Below are 16,499 nucleotides of genomic sequence, written 5' to 3'. Positions count from 1 at the left end.
GTGCTCTCTCTTTGCCTCCCTCCCTCCCCGTGTGGCTGCTCAATGTTCTTTGTCTCTGTTAAAGATTCACAGCATCCTTCAGCCAGCATGCGTGTTCCCTCGCTCTGTGTACGAAGCATGGGCGTGGACCGGTCTCTTTTGAGGACAGATTAGGCTTATAAAAAAAGGCTAGGGCACTCGGCTCTCTGGGATTGGGTTAGCTGGCATCAAGTGCTGCTGTCATCATGACCGTGACTCATCGTGCTCGTTCGATGATGCTGATGGAGAACCTGAAACGCATGCATGTTTGTGCTGTTAGCTCTGAAACAATTAGTCAAAGGATGGAAAATTCGCTGCCTATTTTAGTGATCTATTACTCATTTGAGTCATTTCTTTACGCAACAATACCACATCGATCCTCTGGTGATGTTTCGTCGCTTTAATTTGTCTTGAGTGACAAACACCAAACTAATTTACTGGGTGGTTCATATTCAGTTTTTATTAGCTTTTTTTTCTCTCTCTCAGTGAACAATTGTGATTTTTACATTTCAGATTGAATAGACAAGTTATAAAATGTTAATTAGTGAGCTTTCGAGGTGCAGGAATGTGGCGTTCGAGTTGTTGATAGTTGCTACCCTGTGTTTCAGTCTTTATAGTACCACAAACTAAGCATCTGTTTGTGGTAGTTTCATTTCAAATGTGCTGCCAGCAGTGTCAGTTTTCTTTAACCTGAGGTAAAAAATAATAATTTCTGTACTTCCGAAAAGGTAAATCTATACCTTTAAATAACCTCACTGGACATCCCCTCTTTTGCAGCAGACTTGCTTTATGTTTTCTTTGACCTTGTATGTATCCTCTCACAGCATTCCCAAAGCCTTGTACCTTTCCACATAAGACATCTCGGCAACCTTCTTCAAATATGAAGCTGTTATTGACATAAACACTATTTAAGCAGGTCACATGACCGCATTATGCCAGCTTAAATTACGCAGTTTGGTACCAACTTCATCAGCCCACACCTTCAGATATTAAACAGTATGTTTTTATGTGTTAGGATGGCTGTTGTAAGTGTGGGAGTGCTAAAAGCCAGTTGAGCAAGCGAGCAGGGATGTTAAAGAAGCCTCTGCAGCCCCGATGCTCTGTCCCTTCTGCCTGTTAGCAGCAGTCCCCAGGGGGAAAGCTAATACGAGGAGAGGCATCTTCTCGGAATATATAATGCCACGAGCAGATTGAGCTTTGCACTCACAGGGAGTGGCATCATTCCCTGTGAGTGGTGACTCATAAATTTATTCTTCACTACTTTATCCTGAAAGCCACTAAATCCCACATTCTGTGGGTGCATGATGCCAAGTATTTGTTGCTGTCACAATCTATGAATTTATGTCCCAGGGATGTTTTTAATAGAAGCCTGAAAATGTGCTCGTTTCACTGATTTATTTGTGCAGAAACTGCTTTGTTTTACTTAAGAGATCTTCATTTAGGACTCTATACAAATGATAAGTATGCATTTTAGGCTTTTGCCCCTTAGCATCTCTGAACACTTTCTAAAACCCAGATAATTTCATTTCCACAGAAAGCACTTTTAAAAAAAATAAATCTTAATGAATCCCCAGGAAGTCAAATAAGTACGCTTTCTCTTTTCCATTAACTCCACATTCACGCCTGTCCACTGCGACATGTTAATGGTAGATTTCTTCCTCGCAGCTACTCTGCGGGGTTATTCAACTGTGTGATCATCGGCTTGCACGTATAATCTCCAGATCCCGGAGTGTAAGATAATCAGAAACATCCAAATTGTCACAAACAAACAGTATGTCAGAATTCATTTGTTTGATAGCTGCTATGCAGGCATAAGATTACTGTGAAATATGGCCATTCCAGTGATAGGAAGCTGTCCAAATGGAGAAAGATATGGTGCTTTATAGTTGCAAATAAAAAATATTGACAGTTAAACAGCCCACCTATACTGTACTGAGCGACAGTTCTTGGTGAATGACATCCTCAAGGTTCAGCTGTCGTGATTTATGTCACTAATTCTCACATTAGAGCTCCTGTCCAATGCAATCCAATGCACAAATCATGTTTAACACTGTCTGAGGATTTCATTTGTTGCTGTGTTGTGCTGACTGTGATTAAATATGATCTCTTAGAGTAATTTATATTATGTCATCCACATTGATTTAATGTTTTTCTGTTCGCTTCCACAGAGGCTGCCAATGGGAACGTCCCCGCAGGGCAGCGACCCCCGCCCCGAATCCGCAACGTTCAGATCAATAATCAGATCGTCAAGCTCAAGTACTGCTACACGTGCAAGATCTTCCGACCACCTCGAGCGTCCCACTGCAGCATCTGCGACAACTGCGTCGGTAAGAAGTCTCATCTGATCTGCCGTCGTTTGTTACGCTGCTCAGAAAGGCTTCACAAAAGGAGAAAGATGAGATGGGTTTATTTCAGGCGTGCAGAAATAGAAAGGTGAGCAAGGAGAAAAATAGCTCGCTGACATGATGGCGATTACTGATGCCTCATCCTTAATTACCTCCGTGCATTCGTTTGTCACGGTGAAAAAAAGAAATGTTAGCTTTATAAATATACGCAGAAGCGGACGGGATGTAAAAGTTTTAGAAAAACATTCGTGAGGGGATTTATTTTTATTTTTTAGAATGCCCTTTAAGTTTTGAAGGCCGTGAATTTGTGGTGCATTGTGATGCTTTGTGACGTGACGCGTGTGTGTAGCTGTGTCATCTCACAGCCCTGCAGATTAGCAGTGATTTGGTAGCCGATGAATGAAGAATGCGTTTGAAGGGAGCGTAGACTCACAGGCGACGGGAGAGGAGACAGTGGAGGCTCAGTGAGGAAATAAGTGCTCAGTCATTGTGAACACTGGTTCATCTGTGTCCACCTGCTGTAGAAACGCACACACTCCCAGCGCTAGCATTACACAACTGCATTCCTGTGACCCTCTTTTACTGCAGAGGTTTTTGTTCCCTCCTCACCTTAACTTTGCTCATACTGATGGAAGTCTCAGAGAGAAAACAGCCACTCCACTATTATAAGATGCAAATGCACAGTTTTGTAGTCCTGCACATAAAGTCTGGGGTGAAGGTGTTGGTCTCTGAATAACTGCACATATTTTATTCAGTGACTCACGCTGCAAAAAGAAAAAGAATATGTGAGACTTTTAATCAAGTTTAAGTGCTTATAGATTTATTATGGAGTGAACAGTGTGGATGATTGTTATGCTGCTGCACTCCATATGCAACCTACAAATCTGGGGCAATCAAAGTAAACACAATATGCATAAATGGAAGCTGATGTTTGTCCATATGAAATGGTCTTTTTACACTTGTTTGCTGTTTTGTTTGCATCCCAATAACTGCTAAAATCTATCTTTTACCTGAGCTACTTTTCTGTCTGCTTATATTGTCTTTGGGTTTCAGTAGGGATGCATCTATATATCACTTTGGCCAGTTTGTTAGGTACACCTGTTCAACTGCTTGTTAACATAAATATCAAATAAGCCTGTCACGTGGCGGCACCACGATGCTTTCATCTATTAGAAAATGGTCAAAATGAGCTGTGGAGGTTCAAACTGAGATGAGAACAAAGAATAAAGGCGATTTAAGGTCAGAAAATGAGAAAATATAGAAGTTCTCTTTGCATAAATGACTTATGGATAAGTGACTTATAGTCTTGCCAGATGTCAGGGGAGAGTGTTTCACGCTGACAGGAAGGCAGCAGTAACTCAAATAACTAATAATTACAATCAAGGTATGCAGAAGAACAACTCTGAAAACACAACTCATTGAACCTTGAAGCAGACGGGCTACAGCAGCAGAAGAACACACTGGGTGCTACTCCTGTCAGCTACGAACAGGATACCCAGGCAACAATTTGCACAGGCAAACCAAAACTGGGCAGGAGAAGACTGGAAAAACATTGGCACAATTTCTGCTTTGATATTTAGATGATATGGTCAGAGTTTGGTTAAATGACATGAAAGCATGGATCCATCCTGCCAATCCAACAGAGCACCTTTGGAATATGGTGGAATGGGAGATTTAGGATTTGTGCTAATGTAACAGACTATTTACCATCGTAGATTAGCTGAGGGTTTTGGTTTTAGTGGGTAAAAAAGTGCTAGAGTGAAAGTTTTGAGATCACAACAAACATTAGCTTTCATCCTCTGTGCGTCTGTACTAAATTTCATGATTATCCCTCCATTACGAGTTAAGACATTTCAGTGAGAGTCATGCTACTCATATGCGTTTTATACACTCCTATCATTCCTTTCCAGCTCGTTGCTTTACATTTAGCGACTACTTTATCCCAAAACAGCTGGAATACAAATATAGTCATCTTGGGTCAACATTTGCATTGTGTTCCTTAAATATAACAATCATCCACGGGTCCACTTGAATCTACAAACCGGTTCACATCCTGTCTGTTTGCCTCCGTGTTTACTTGATATTGTTGTGAAACTTCATCTGGGGATTGCAGCGGTGTCGGCTGCGGAGGAAAGTGTAAAGTAAGATGTTTACTTTCATTGTCCATTTGACCCTGCCCTGCTTTCATATGGCTCTCCTCCAGCTGATAGAGCAGCCACAAATAGGAAGCGATCACTATATTTAGATTCAGAAGCTGAGGCATAAAGCAGCCTTTGACTGAAAGACTGTTATTGAAATTTGTGTATTTTTAACATTCCTTTGATTCCCAAAATTGTCTACTCTCCAAGAAGGCTTGTTTTTCAGGTTCTGGAACATTTTACATATTTATAGTTCCCCTTTTGTTCTTTTTTTCTTCTTCTTTCCCTCAGACCGTTTTGATCACCACTGTCCATGGGTGGGCAACTGCGTGGGCAAGAGAAACTACAGATACTTCTACCTGTTCACCCTGTCACTCTCCCTGCTCACCATTTATATCTTCACCTTTGACATCGTCCACGTGGTCATGCGTAAGTATCCTGTCATTCAACTGGCCAATCAGAGAGAACACATGAGCCTAATCTGTAGCCACACCACATCATCCTGCTTCCTTCTTTTACTGAACATAGGATGAGACAGACAAACTGAAAGAGTATTTCTTCATATGGATGATAAGCTCTGGGTTTATTACCTTAATAACAATAATGACCTTGTAATTTCTGTTTCCCTGTCCACAGGCTCAATGAATGGTGGCTTTTTGAACACTTTGAAGGAAACACCTGGAACATATCCTTTAAAACTGAGTGTGTGGGTGATATGTTTGCTGGATTTTCATGAACACCAAAAACTGTACAGCCTTTGCCCAACCTTAGCATAGCTAAGTTAACAGAACTCTCATTACTTGAATGACAAAAACTCATCCTGCAATTGAAGATAAGCCGCTAAACTGTGACAAATAAAAAGAAAAAAATTACAACTTGCTCATATTTTGCACAGACCCTTCTGCAAGATTCTCATTATAAAATAATTCACCTGGAAACACTCTAAAATCATCCTGAGACTGTGGCATCAGGCCACACACTGGGATAATCTTAGGCTTGTAGTTACCTAGCTACAGCCCGTTAAAACCTGCAGATTCATTGATGAGAGGCAAGAAATAAGTGTCTGTTTATCTGCCTTTTCTCATGTTACAGAAATATTAGAAATTTTAATGGAAAAAAATCTTTAAAGTTGTTTTAATTAAGTTATTTCTAAATGGTCTTATTTTTTCTCCTTTTTGCACAGTTAGAAGGTAAAACCGCTTCTTTCATCGCTCTGTGTTCTTCCACTGACATTCACTGCCTTTAATCATGTTACATAATTTTTTTTGCTACGCTGTCTGCGGTTTAATCAGTAACCTCGAGTCAGCCAGAAACATCTGTTACTGTTTTCTTAACTGGAGCTCACTGTGCTGGAGGTGCTGGTGTGTTTCTTCACCCTGTGGTCAGTGGTGGGACTGACTGGCTTCCATACCTACCTGATTTCTCTCAACCAGACCACCAACGAGGATGTAAGTACTTTTTTTATTCTTGTTGTTTTTTGTTGAATAACTGCTCAGGTCTACAGTTCATTTTGGTTCGAGTCGAGTCTCAGTCAGTCCATTCTTTATTATTTATTATTATTTATTGTTTTCATAAAAAATGAAGATGGAAAATGACAGATGAACTCCTGAAATAATTAGGCAGCAATTGCTTTATGAGCGCACATACAACATTGGTTCCCCTGTACCCATAAAAGACTAAAACAACTGAGAGTGAGAAAACTGGGAGCTCTGCATGCTCATATGGTTCGACATTTCAGTTACAAGGCAGGTCCCAGCTAAAGCATCTCGTGCTCTGTCATCTTTTTTCACTGGAATGGAGACCGTAATTTGCAAATTAACATCATGTAAGATGAGACGAGATGGTCTGGGACATTCACAGCAGTAGAGTGGACAGAGCAGGAATAAATAGGTGTAGCATAATCTAACAACAGAAATACTATATAAAAACAACTAGAAGAAAAATGTACGCTCTAAAAAGCAGAAGAAATATATGCATTAATAATAATACAACTGACATTTTAGATGCCTCGTAGCAGCAAAAATTGAATGTTTCATAGTGCAGTGGCTGCATGTTAATAGCAGCAAATACTGAGTATCACACATGTGTACCTTTAGTGAGTCTGACAGCACCTGGGTGAAAACACCTCCCAAATCTCACCTTCACACTGTCACTGAAGGAGTTGCTCATAGCTGTCAGAGTGACTTGAATGGGGTGGGAGGTGTTGTTTAACGTGTGATGACAGTTTAGCCACCATTCTCCTGTCACTCATTACCTCTACTGGACCACTAACTCCATTCACACTTGTTGGTTATTGAGGCCATACAGTCATTAGGAAAGTGTTTACTGAGGCGATCCTGCAGACATCTGAGTTATTTTGGAACCAAAGAAGTGACGCACTGCAAGTCATTACAAGAATACAGATTGAGCTGTGTCCATCTTTTATGTACAGTCTATTCTGCTTACACTTTGACAGACTATTATCTCATTTATTTTATTTTTCCAAGTTTTCTGCAACTATACTCTGATTCTTCAAACTTTATTTTTTGTCACATAACAACAGAAATCGATATTTGGCAGAATCCAGTGAGCTGCCTACTCTGTAGGCTGCATTTGCCAAGCTGATCCTACACAGTGTTTGGAGCATCAGTTTAGTGTTCGAGTGGGTTTCATAGACTTTAGTCCAAGTGAACCGCTGCTCAGACCAGTTTACGTTTACATTTCATTAAATCCACATGTGGCTTAACAAGCTGCATCTGGATTAACACAGAGACACATTTACTCGTCTCTGTGTTTCTTTGCAGCCTTCTCATTTTTGGAGGAACGTGTACGACTATTTCAGCTCAGAGGAAGGCGATAATACAGCTAAAGCTGTTTGTTACCTGCCAGAAACCCTCGAGGGGAATATGGAGAGGCGTTTATTCTCAGTTCTTTAATGCCCCATTAGGAGGACTCAAATGCTTCGGGGTTGAACAAAGTCCAACCCCACAGACCAATAATAGAGATGAAGATAAACGCACATATTATAGTAATGCTCGGATTTTTAAGAGTGATGGGTTAGATGTGTTTTCTGGTGAGGTCTTGGTTTATATCTTGAAGGTAATGGTCAGGTGGATACATAATTAGGATAAATCACAGTTTTAGCAACATTGTGATCGGGCAGATTGGCTTCCTGTGGCTGTAAAGATAAACATGCATCACCGTGGTCCAACACTACAATTTCTAAGACCAGAGAGCTGTTACCTTGACAACAGCTCCTCCTCGTTCAGCGCTGAAGGACAGAGGGCTGGTAAACTGTAGCTCGTTAAAACAAGGTTGGTATATTGTAAACAAAAGAAAAGCAAATAAAGTGTCTGACGACCAACAGGAAGAAAACAGAGACATAAAAAAATGAGATATTAACTCACTCTCATTTAAGAGATTGTACACACAGAATTCACCAGCTTGTTTGTTATTTTTCTGTAAAGGTTAATGCTTTATTTTTTATCTAAATCAGGAAGACTGAGACAGAAAACCACCAGCAGGAGCAGCTTATTCTGCTCAGACTCTCAGCCATGCGACAAATTGTTTGCAGTTGGACTCCTCTCAGCCAACCAGCAGGCTGATGGAGCGTAATGATCTAAAAATATGCACAAAAAGCTTCTGTACTTAATAAAAGCACTGACAAAATGAAGCTGAAATAAGTCGAAAACAGACGCGCCGGTCTCTTTCTCCCAGCTTGCCAACTACATTTAGAAAAAGCTTCTCCGGCTGAATGAGGAGGAAAAAAGTATTGATTGGTTGGCCACATTAGCACTGAGTCGTTATTTAGTCACTGCACACAGAAACACAGAGTCAGGCTGATGCGAAGCAGATGATGAGCGGCGGACATGCAGGTGGATGAATTCACAAAGGGAGTAATTTGCGTTGCGTCTGTGCAAATATACTGACATTAAACAGCACGTGTTCTTTAATGGAGGCTTTGTTAGCCCAGATCTAACTGCAGAGGCTCTGATGAGAAGCAGCAGCAGCGATGTGGTGGGAGGTTCTAGATGGCTGAAAGCAAGAGAGTGCACTCATACTTTGTTGTAATGATTAATTTATAATTCCCCTTCTTCTTTCCTGTGGGATGGCTGGCCTCATTTTTTCCCCATTTAATCTGTGATAAAGCAGTGGAATGTGCACCTAAAACGTGTAACGTTGCTTCAGGAGTTGAAACAATAGCTGTCAGCCCAGCTGTTTCAATATCTGTGATTGGGCTAATAATAGATGCATCGATACCTGCAGGGGCCGGGCACGGCGCCAGAAACACTGCTGTGGCAGAGACGAGGAGGGGGAGTGAGAGGAGAGAGGGAGGAGAAGGCGAACAGGGGAAGGAAGGCACCTTGAGTGTTATGGTTGCTCTGGTCTCCCCGTAGGACGACGCATGCTCGATGAAGTGTGTCACACATGCAGACACACGGAGGCATGTGTGAGGCGCCTTGTGTGCAGGCTCCTGACCTACATCTATGACGCCTAAAATAAAGCTTTTTGTCCGTCCTGCTGGAGGGTCAGGGAGTGCATGCTCTGCTGCGAACAAAGAGACGAGCCTTTACAACTATTACAGATGCACTCACAGATGCATTCAGAGTCTGTTTTATCTACGTTTCCTGTTTTTAAAAAAATCAAATCTAATGTGGCTCTAATGCAAAATCTGCAAATAATTGTTGTCCACATTGAAGGTCATTGGATTATAATGGAAATATTTGTTTTCTGTTTTGTGTATTTTATTTTATGATGTTGTGTAACTGTGCCAGATTTATTCACACGAGAATTTTTTTTAAAAATCTGCACTCATTGCACTTTTTGTTAGTAAATGCAGCAGGGGGGTGATTCCTCTGGTTCCAAAAATGAGCTGTATTAAAAGTATCTAATAGCTTGTTTCAGGTCTTATTTAATGGAAAATTATGTTAATTTTGGAGCTAAATAGACTATAAACTTGTGCATGATTAAGGTCCAGGTTTCTCTTATATATGAAAGCAGTGTCCTTGATTTCTTCTTTCAGGTATTTAAAAGAAATTTGTTTTAAAATCTGTCTTTGCAGGAAATATTCCTAAAGATCCTAAAAAATTATAGGCGGTGTCAATAAAATGATGCACAGATTTGTATTTGTATTAAAAAAAAACAGCTATATATGCATAGCATAGCATATATGCATAAGTAAAATAATCGTTTAACCCCTTAAGCCCCAAAAAAGCTGCTGTGTAGTGGTTTTATTGCAGAAGAAAACCTTAGTATGAACTCAGATTTTTAATGAATGAATAAAGTGGTTCTAATCTTCCATTGCCCTGCCTGTTTGTACCCATCAGCACATAGATTTCCCAGTAAATCAGTATTCATTAACTCCTGACAAGCTAGATTTTAGTGGGTCAAACCCAACACTGTGGGGATAACTTCTATAAATGGAAGTATGCTTTTGAATAAGGTATAAGCACAGGGAAAATCTTCATGAAAGAAAAGTGAGTGCTACTGCGGACGATTGATAGTTTGGTAGGGTTTGCTTCTTCACTGATTTATGTTGTGGTGAATTTTGTTTTGCGTAGATTAAAGGATCCTGGTCGGGAAAGAACAGAGGCCAGAACCCTTACAGCCACAAGAACATCATCAAAAACTGCTGTGAGGTGCTGTGTGGCCCGACATACCCGAGGTAACTGCTTATTGTATCTTAGGCTCACAGTTTTTGGGGTTTTTTTGGTCATTTTGTCAGTGCAAGACTGTTTCCCGCACTGTTGTCTGAGCTTGGTGGCATTGCTTTGTTTTGGTGACTAATGAGCAGAATGATTGCTTCGTCTCACCCTACAGCGTCTTGGACAGAAGAGGACTACTGCAGGAGGATACACTCATTTCCTCCAGCAACCCCGTGCCACAAACTACGGTGAGTGCCCACAAACACACCCACATGCACTCTTTCTCATTGTAGTCTCCTCATTCAGACACACCGATTCGTGAGTGGATGGAGGCTGCAAAGCACAGAATAATGAATATAGAGCAGACATAAAACAGTTGAAACCACTTAGAATTGAGAGAAGAAAGGAAGTGTGTCAGTGTCAGAGAAGGGCCATTTTGTGCCTCTTCTTAGCATACAGATGCTGGCGTTTTGCATTCACTTGTGTTTGTTCCACTGCTTTAAATGCGAACAGGACCACTAGTCAGGATTATTTCCATCTGCAGTAATTTATATTGGGTATTATAGCTCTGTTCTGGGACCTCCTCGCCCTTTTATGTACAAAAATGGAGCAGCAAGACCTGCACAGAATAGAACACTGGTTCTGGTTAAGCCAAATACAGCATGAAAGGGGGAGATGAAGCGCAAGTGGGTCACAAAGTGGCTTGCAGATGCACAGCAGCTGAGGACCGGTGAAAGCCACTTAAACTGCGCAGCCTGTGTAAGATTTGTTGTTTGTATGTGTGGACGGGTATCAGCTGAACTATTAGCTAACATGTGCTTTCACTGAGATCACGTGATCAGCTGGGATTGAGGCTGAGCTTGACTTCAAGATCTGCTTTTTACTTTTAGATATATTTTGTGGGCTTTTTAGGCTTTTTTTGATAATGTAGGACAGTGGAGAGAAAATGGGAAAGACCAGGGAAAGGTGCACAACAAATGGCCTCGAGGTGCTTTTACCTTATGGCGTATGGGTCGCCTGCTCTATCCAGTTGGCTAAACCGGCGTCCTGTACACCTGCTTAAACTAACACTATACAGAGCAGGCATTTAAGTCTTGGAAATGTTAAAGTTGCCCAAGTGAAAAATCCTGTAACTGTCGCTGTGTCCATCCATGGTGGTTTAATACTTTTCTAGTTGTGCTGCAAACAATAATTGCATTTTTGGAAGTGCACTTACTTTTAAATGGTGTGTTGGGATCTTTTCTGTGCCTATATGGGTTCTCTCCAGGCATTCCTGCTTTCTTGCACAGTCCAAACACATGATTTGGTTGTCTGCATCACCGTGCTAGCCCTGTGGTGGATTGGCAGCCTGTCCAGGTTGTCCTGTGACAGATGAGATGGGCTCCAGCCTCCCTGTGACCCTGAATTGAATATGCACTTGGATGATTAGTGTGTTTTGCTGCATATGAAATCATGTATACTATATAATAAATGTGTTCTGAGATCTCAAAATGGACATCGAAACAAATACATGGTGTTCAAAAAGATCTAGATGAAGTACTCAAGTTGAAAAATCTTTACTGGCATACAAAATGATGAGACAGCGGTCAGTGAAAACCCAAATCACCAAGCCCTTTGAGGGATGGATTCAAAATTACACCAAAAATCAAAGTTAAGATTGTTGAAGTTATTGTTTTTGATAAAGGAATTAGTTCCAGCAAAGGAAGAAGAATCACAAAGAGATTTTTATAAATTATATAGTTTTAAAAATGGTACTAAAGAGGAAATCCACAGCTTGCACTTGAAGTAAACCAATAAACGATCCAGCAGTACTCAAGCACTTCACGGCATTGGGTAGGTGTCTTCTCTGTGAGCTTTTTCAGGTTTTATTGTTTTACATTGATATTTCTACATTTATTTTATTATCTGACTGATTTTAACTGGGTTCGGAAAATGTGATGAGGCACACGTTTGTTCATCAAAGGCCAGAATAAGCTGTTACTGTAGTACCAATAAAATAAAACAACACAACTTTCAACTTTGAATTTGACTTCAGTCTTTAAAAAATTAAAAGCTGAGCCAAAGGAAGTCAGTACAATATCAGTAACGCGTGACCTTTTAGTACTCTGTCGTCACTGAGCTGAACTATAAGTGGTGATTTTAGCCGTTTTTCCACTGGAAATGAGCGTCAGCCGACAATGTTTTGATGGAATGACTCAGTGTATCGCTGCTATTGCTTCATTACAATCTGTTGTGATGGCAATAACGACCTCTGTTGTACTCGGTCTTACCACAAAGGCTTCTGAGTGCTTTAGCGGGTGTTTTTATGTCACAGCATCACAGTTGAGCAAGATGCAGGCACAAAACCTGCAGGTGTGCAGCTCAGATCAAAATGAAGGCGGCATTCAGAGTTGGGTGGGGTCCAAACCATGAGTTCAGAGCACGCCGTTTTATCTTTTTGTTTTTTAATTTAGCAGCTCTCTATCTCTTCCTAATATAGAAAATGTAAATGTGATAATAGTATATGAATTTCTAATATAAAAGGAGCGACTGTGTTGTCTCCACCCAGTCTGGAACAAAAGAAAGATTCGCCTGTTTTATGTTCTTCTTCCTGTTAATCATCTGATTCAGATCAGTTTGTCGTTACTGCATCTTTTCAGCTTGCTGTCCTCTAGGGAAGAGAATTGCACATCAATTCCAGTTAATAGCTGGTACGAAATTGCTCAATCTATCAAAACCGTGTGCCGCCCAAGTCTAACAGCTCCTTTTAATAGCAGTGGCGTGTTTGGGTTTTTTTTTTTTTTTTTTTTTTGTTTCTTTGGGGGGGTTGCTGTCAAACCGGTGGCAGTCAGGCTTTTGCACACCCAAGTCAAGTGCAAGTCTCACTTTATTCTAACTCAAAATAATATTACAGCATTGATAATACCACTGATTGCAGCAATATTGGCACTGCTATAAACCCCACAGTTTCAGTGACCATGTTCATTGTCCTCTCCCTACAGAAAACCACAGCTCCGCTCATCCCCAACGAGCACACACCTGATGATGCCAAGCCGAGCATTGCTGCCTCTGCGGAGAAGAACGCCTCCCCGAAAGAGGAGCACCCTGCAGCTACGAAAGTCCCACCCCTGGCTTCACCCGAGACTGATGCAGAGACTTCCATCGCCAAGGAAAGGGCCCATTAGCTGCATTAGAGGGCGGCTCTCATCGGGGCTGCTCCTCCAGCATCCTGCCTGGTCAGGAACTGAAGCATTAATAATCAATGTCTGACTACTGTGAGGAGGACTCAGTTATTCTCCGACTCCTGCCCATCAATCCCTCAGAAGAGCGGAGATTTTGCTGCAGCTCCTCCTCCTCCCTGCTTTTTCTCACTGGTAGCTGCAGAGGAGTTTGATTGACATTCACTCCTGCAGGAGAAGTAATTAAATGGAAAGTCAGCAGCTTCCCGTCTCCTGAACACTGCATGGAAAAAAAAAACGCATAGGGGGGAAAAAGCTGCTGGGGTGCCGCAGAAAAGACACTCCCCAAGCTCTCGACAGCCCCTCAGTTCGCCCGTGGGCTTCCTCTGACTGTCAGTACTCAAGTATGTTTATATTTAAAATAGCGTAATGACATTTATTATAAGAGGCCAGTTCAAATATCCTTGCAAGTCTCTGGCAAAAACAGAAGCTATCACTTCTGGACATGTGTACAACTTCATACATACAGTCGGTTTATGTTGTGCATATATTACACGCCCTATGCAAACCACAAGAAGGCTGGAGAAGCAGCTTTGAGAAGAGTGTGGTGATAAAGGGTTTCACCTTTCAGTCGGAGCTCCTGATGTCCAGGCAGCAGGAGAACGTGTGAATCCTTAGCTGAGAAATTCATTTAAGGCTCCTTCCAGGCAAAGTCTACCTTGTACTCTGATACTGCTGCATTCAAGTACTGGTGTCACTGATGTGCATCTTTTCTTAACAAAGTGATCTCATCCAGACCAACGCCTGTCCTTTCATTTTTTACGTTATTTTCTTTTTTATCTAATCAAGGATGTAGTGTGCCATCGGCGCTCTGAAACGGATGACACTGAGTCACGCACATTTAAAGTCTCATATGTGAGAAAAGGCCTGATGAGCGTAGAGACACTCGTAGTACCAGTGCCTTAATGTAACGGTTGCATCCATCTGTAGCAGCTGAGGTTCACCAACAGAGGAGCCCTTCAAATCATTAATCCAGTGCTAACCTGTGGAGGTGATATAAAGGAAAAAGCATGAATCTTCTACTTAACACTACAATTTTTATGTTGTTGACAAACTGTGAATTTTCCAAATCTGAGAAGGAATAATCACTATTTAGCTGAAAGGATCACAGAGCCCTGTGGTGAGTTTATGTTGCTGCGTTTTAAAATATCGCAAGTCACTGAAAAAGAGCTTGTGAGAAATAAACAACTAAGCAAAGCCATCTTTTAACTGCAGGTTGCTTCAGCAGCGATAGATGTGCTGAAAACTCAGCTGCTGGGTGAGGATGAAAGAACGAAGTGTGTAGCCAGAGTTAATTATTCAGCCTTTGAGCTCCTCCTGATCTTCCTCCCAGTCCTCTCTCTTCCTGCCGTGTTCTGCCTCTGTAGAAAAGTCTCATATCTTACTCCTCTCCTCCTTTTACTTGCACAGTTTTTTTTGTACAGTACGCCCACGACCGGTGCAGCTTTCGCTGCAACCAGCTGTGTCAGGCTCATTATCGCAGAGAATTTTTTTTTAAAAAACAAACCCCCCTACGTGTCTTTTATTTTGCTTTGGTCACAACGATCGCCTGAGGGTACAGCATCTGTGCAAAGACCAATCAGAGAAGGAGTCAAGCAGATCCTTTGTATTAATTGATGTTAGCTGATAGTGAGAGTTAGTGATTGTGCCGTATGCAAGACAGAGTTTGTGTTTGTGAAATACACTTGTGTAGAAGTTTTAGCACCGTATCAGACTCTAAAATCAAGGGTAGAGAATAAAGTTTAGGGTGAATTGAGGACGGGGCATGCCATCATTTTTATTTAACTGTCAGACTTTACAGCTTTAAAAACTTGATGGGGTAAAAGCATTAAAACTTTTTCAACCAATATTTTGTCGGTTCATTAACTCGTTCATTCTCTAACTGTTTCAGCTCTTGAGGAATTCTTTCTACCTGCTCTCAGGTAATCCCTGACATGTCTCTGTTGGAGGATGCTGTGAAGTGTGTAGTTGTGTAAAGAAGTGTAATTACTGAGTATTTGTTTGGAAAACTCAGAGAAATGCTAAAATTTACAGTAAACCGAGACCTTTTTTTCTTTGTTTTCAACTAAAGCTGAACTTAGTGGGCTTTCTTGTGGAAAGTATTTAAAGATAGTTTGGTGTATTTAATTGTCACCGAGAAGCAAGAATGTATGATGTTCGATTTTTGAGAAGGGGGGAAAAAAAAGGGAAGCTCGTGATGTTCAAAGGGAGGATGAAATTTAAGGTTTAGCTGAAAGTCTGCAGACCACAGAGAGGCCGAGCTCTTGTATTTATTCCTGTTTTCAAAGCGGGATCAGACGTGAATGCTCTGATCTGATTATTACATTGCATTATGTATACAGATACAGTACTATACCGTTGATGGAACACTTATTTATGTCCACTTTGTTTGTTATCAACACTGTGATATATGTATTTCATTCAATTTATTCACTTCTTTTTACATGATCATTGTGTCTGGTAAATAAATAAAAAACATGTTGTCTTATTATAACTTTGTTAACGTTTTCTTCTGTCAGTGGGAGGCTGCTCAGTTGTTCTTATTTAAAAAGCATTCAGCGGGAGATTTGTTTGATATGCAGGGTAATCACAAACCGCTGAATCATGGAAGAGAACGGTTAACACAAAAAAAGAGAACAGATGGGGAAAAACACCCTTTCATGGAAGCTTGTTTATATCACTGAAATAAATAAATTGGCATCATAAGTCATAATTTCAGTTTATGTAAAAAAAAAATAATTCACTATTAACTAATACATTTTGAGATGATTCAAAATTTTAGCTTGCTGTCAATGTTATTGTTGCACCGTTTGTCCACAGCATGTCTTTTATCCTGTCTTCCTTCTCTCACTCTAACCAATCACAGCAGATGGACCCGCCCCTCCCTGAGCCTGGTTCTGCCGGAGGTTTCTTCCTGTTAAAAGGGAGTTTTTCCTTCCCACTGTCGCCAAAGTGCTTGCTCATAGGGGGTCATATGATTGTTGGGTTTTTCTCTGTACCTATGAAGCACCTTGAGGCGACTTTTGTTGTGATTTAGCACTATATAAATAAAATTGAATTGAACTGAATTGAATTGAAGAGTGCAATCTGCAAGCTGTTGGCAGTCACAGATGGTATAATAAAAAATGAAAGTAGGCCAGTTTGGAAAAGTCAAGA

General features: G+C 40.9%; 1 protein-coding gene across 2 annotated transcripts in view; it reads left to right on the top strand.

Moving 5' to 3' along the window:
• zdhhc9 (zDHHC palmitoyltransferase 9) overlaps positions 1–16,032 on the top strand; it is a 32,012-nt gene extending 15,980 nt beyond the window's left edge. For both annotated transcript variants that reach the window (XM_086301818.1, XM_086301813.1), the window contains exons 3-9: positions 2,187–2,345; positions 4,793–4,930; positions 5,138–5,186; positions 5,847–5,949; positions 10,042–10,145; positions 10,301–10,373; positions 13,107–16,032. In XM_086301818.1, coding sequence (XP_086157944.1) covers positions 2,187–2,345; positions 4,793–4,930; positions 5,138–5,186; positions 5,847–5,949; positions 10,042–10,145; positions 10,301–10,373; positions 13,107–13,289 — 809 coding nt within the window. In that variant the 3' untranslated portion in view covers positions 13,290–16,032. The remainder of the gene's footprint in view (positions 1–2,186; positions 2,346–4,792; positions 4,931–5,137; positions 5,187–5,846; positions 5,950–10,041; positions 10,146–10,300; positions 10,374–13,106) is intronic.
• The last annotated feature ends 467 nt before the right edge of the window (positions 16,033–16,499 follow it).

The sequence above is a fragment of the Aulonocara sp. 'chitande type north' Nkhata Bay genome, linkage group LG2 (assembly GCF_057382095.1).
Source record: "Aulonocara sp. 'chitande type north' Nkhata Bay isolate Kocher_YH1m ecotype deep benthic linkage group LG2, A_spYH_male_GT1.1, whole genome shotgun sequence".
In the NCBI taxonomy this organism is placed as follows: Eukaryota; Metazoa; Chordata; class Actinopteri; order Cichliformes; family Cichlidae; genus Aulonocara; species Aulonocara sp. 'chitande type north' Nkhata Bay.
The sequence above is the reverse complement of the archived record's forward strand: the minus strand, read 5'-3'. Positions and strand labels throughout refer to the sequence as shown.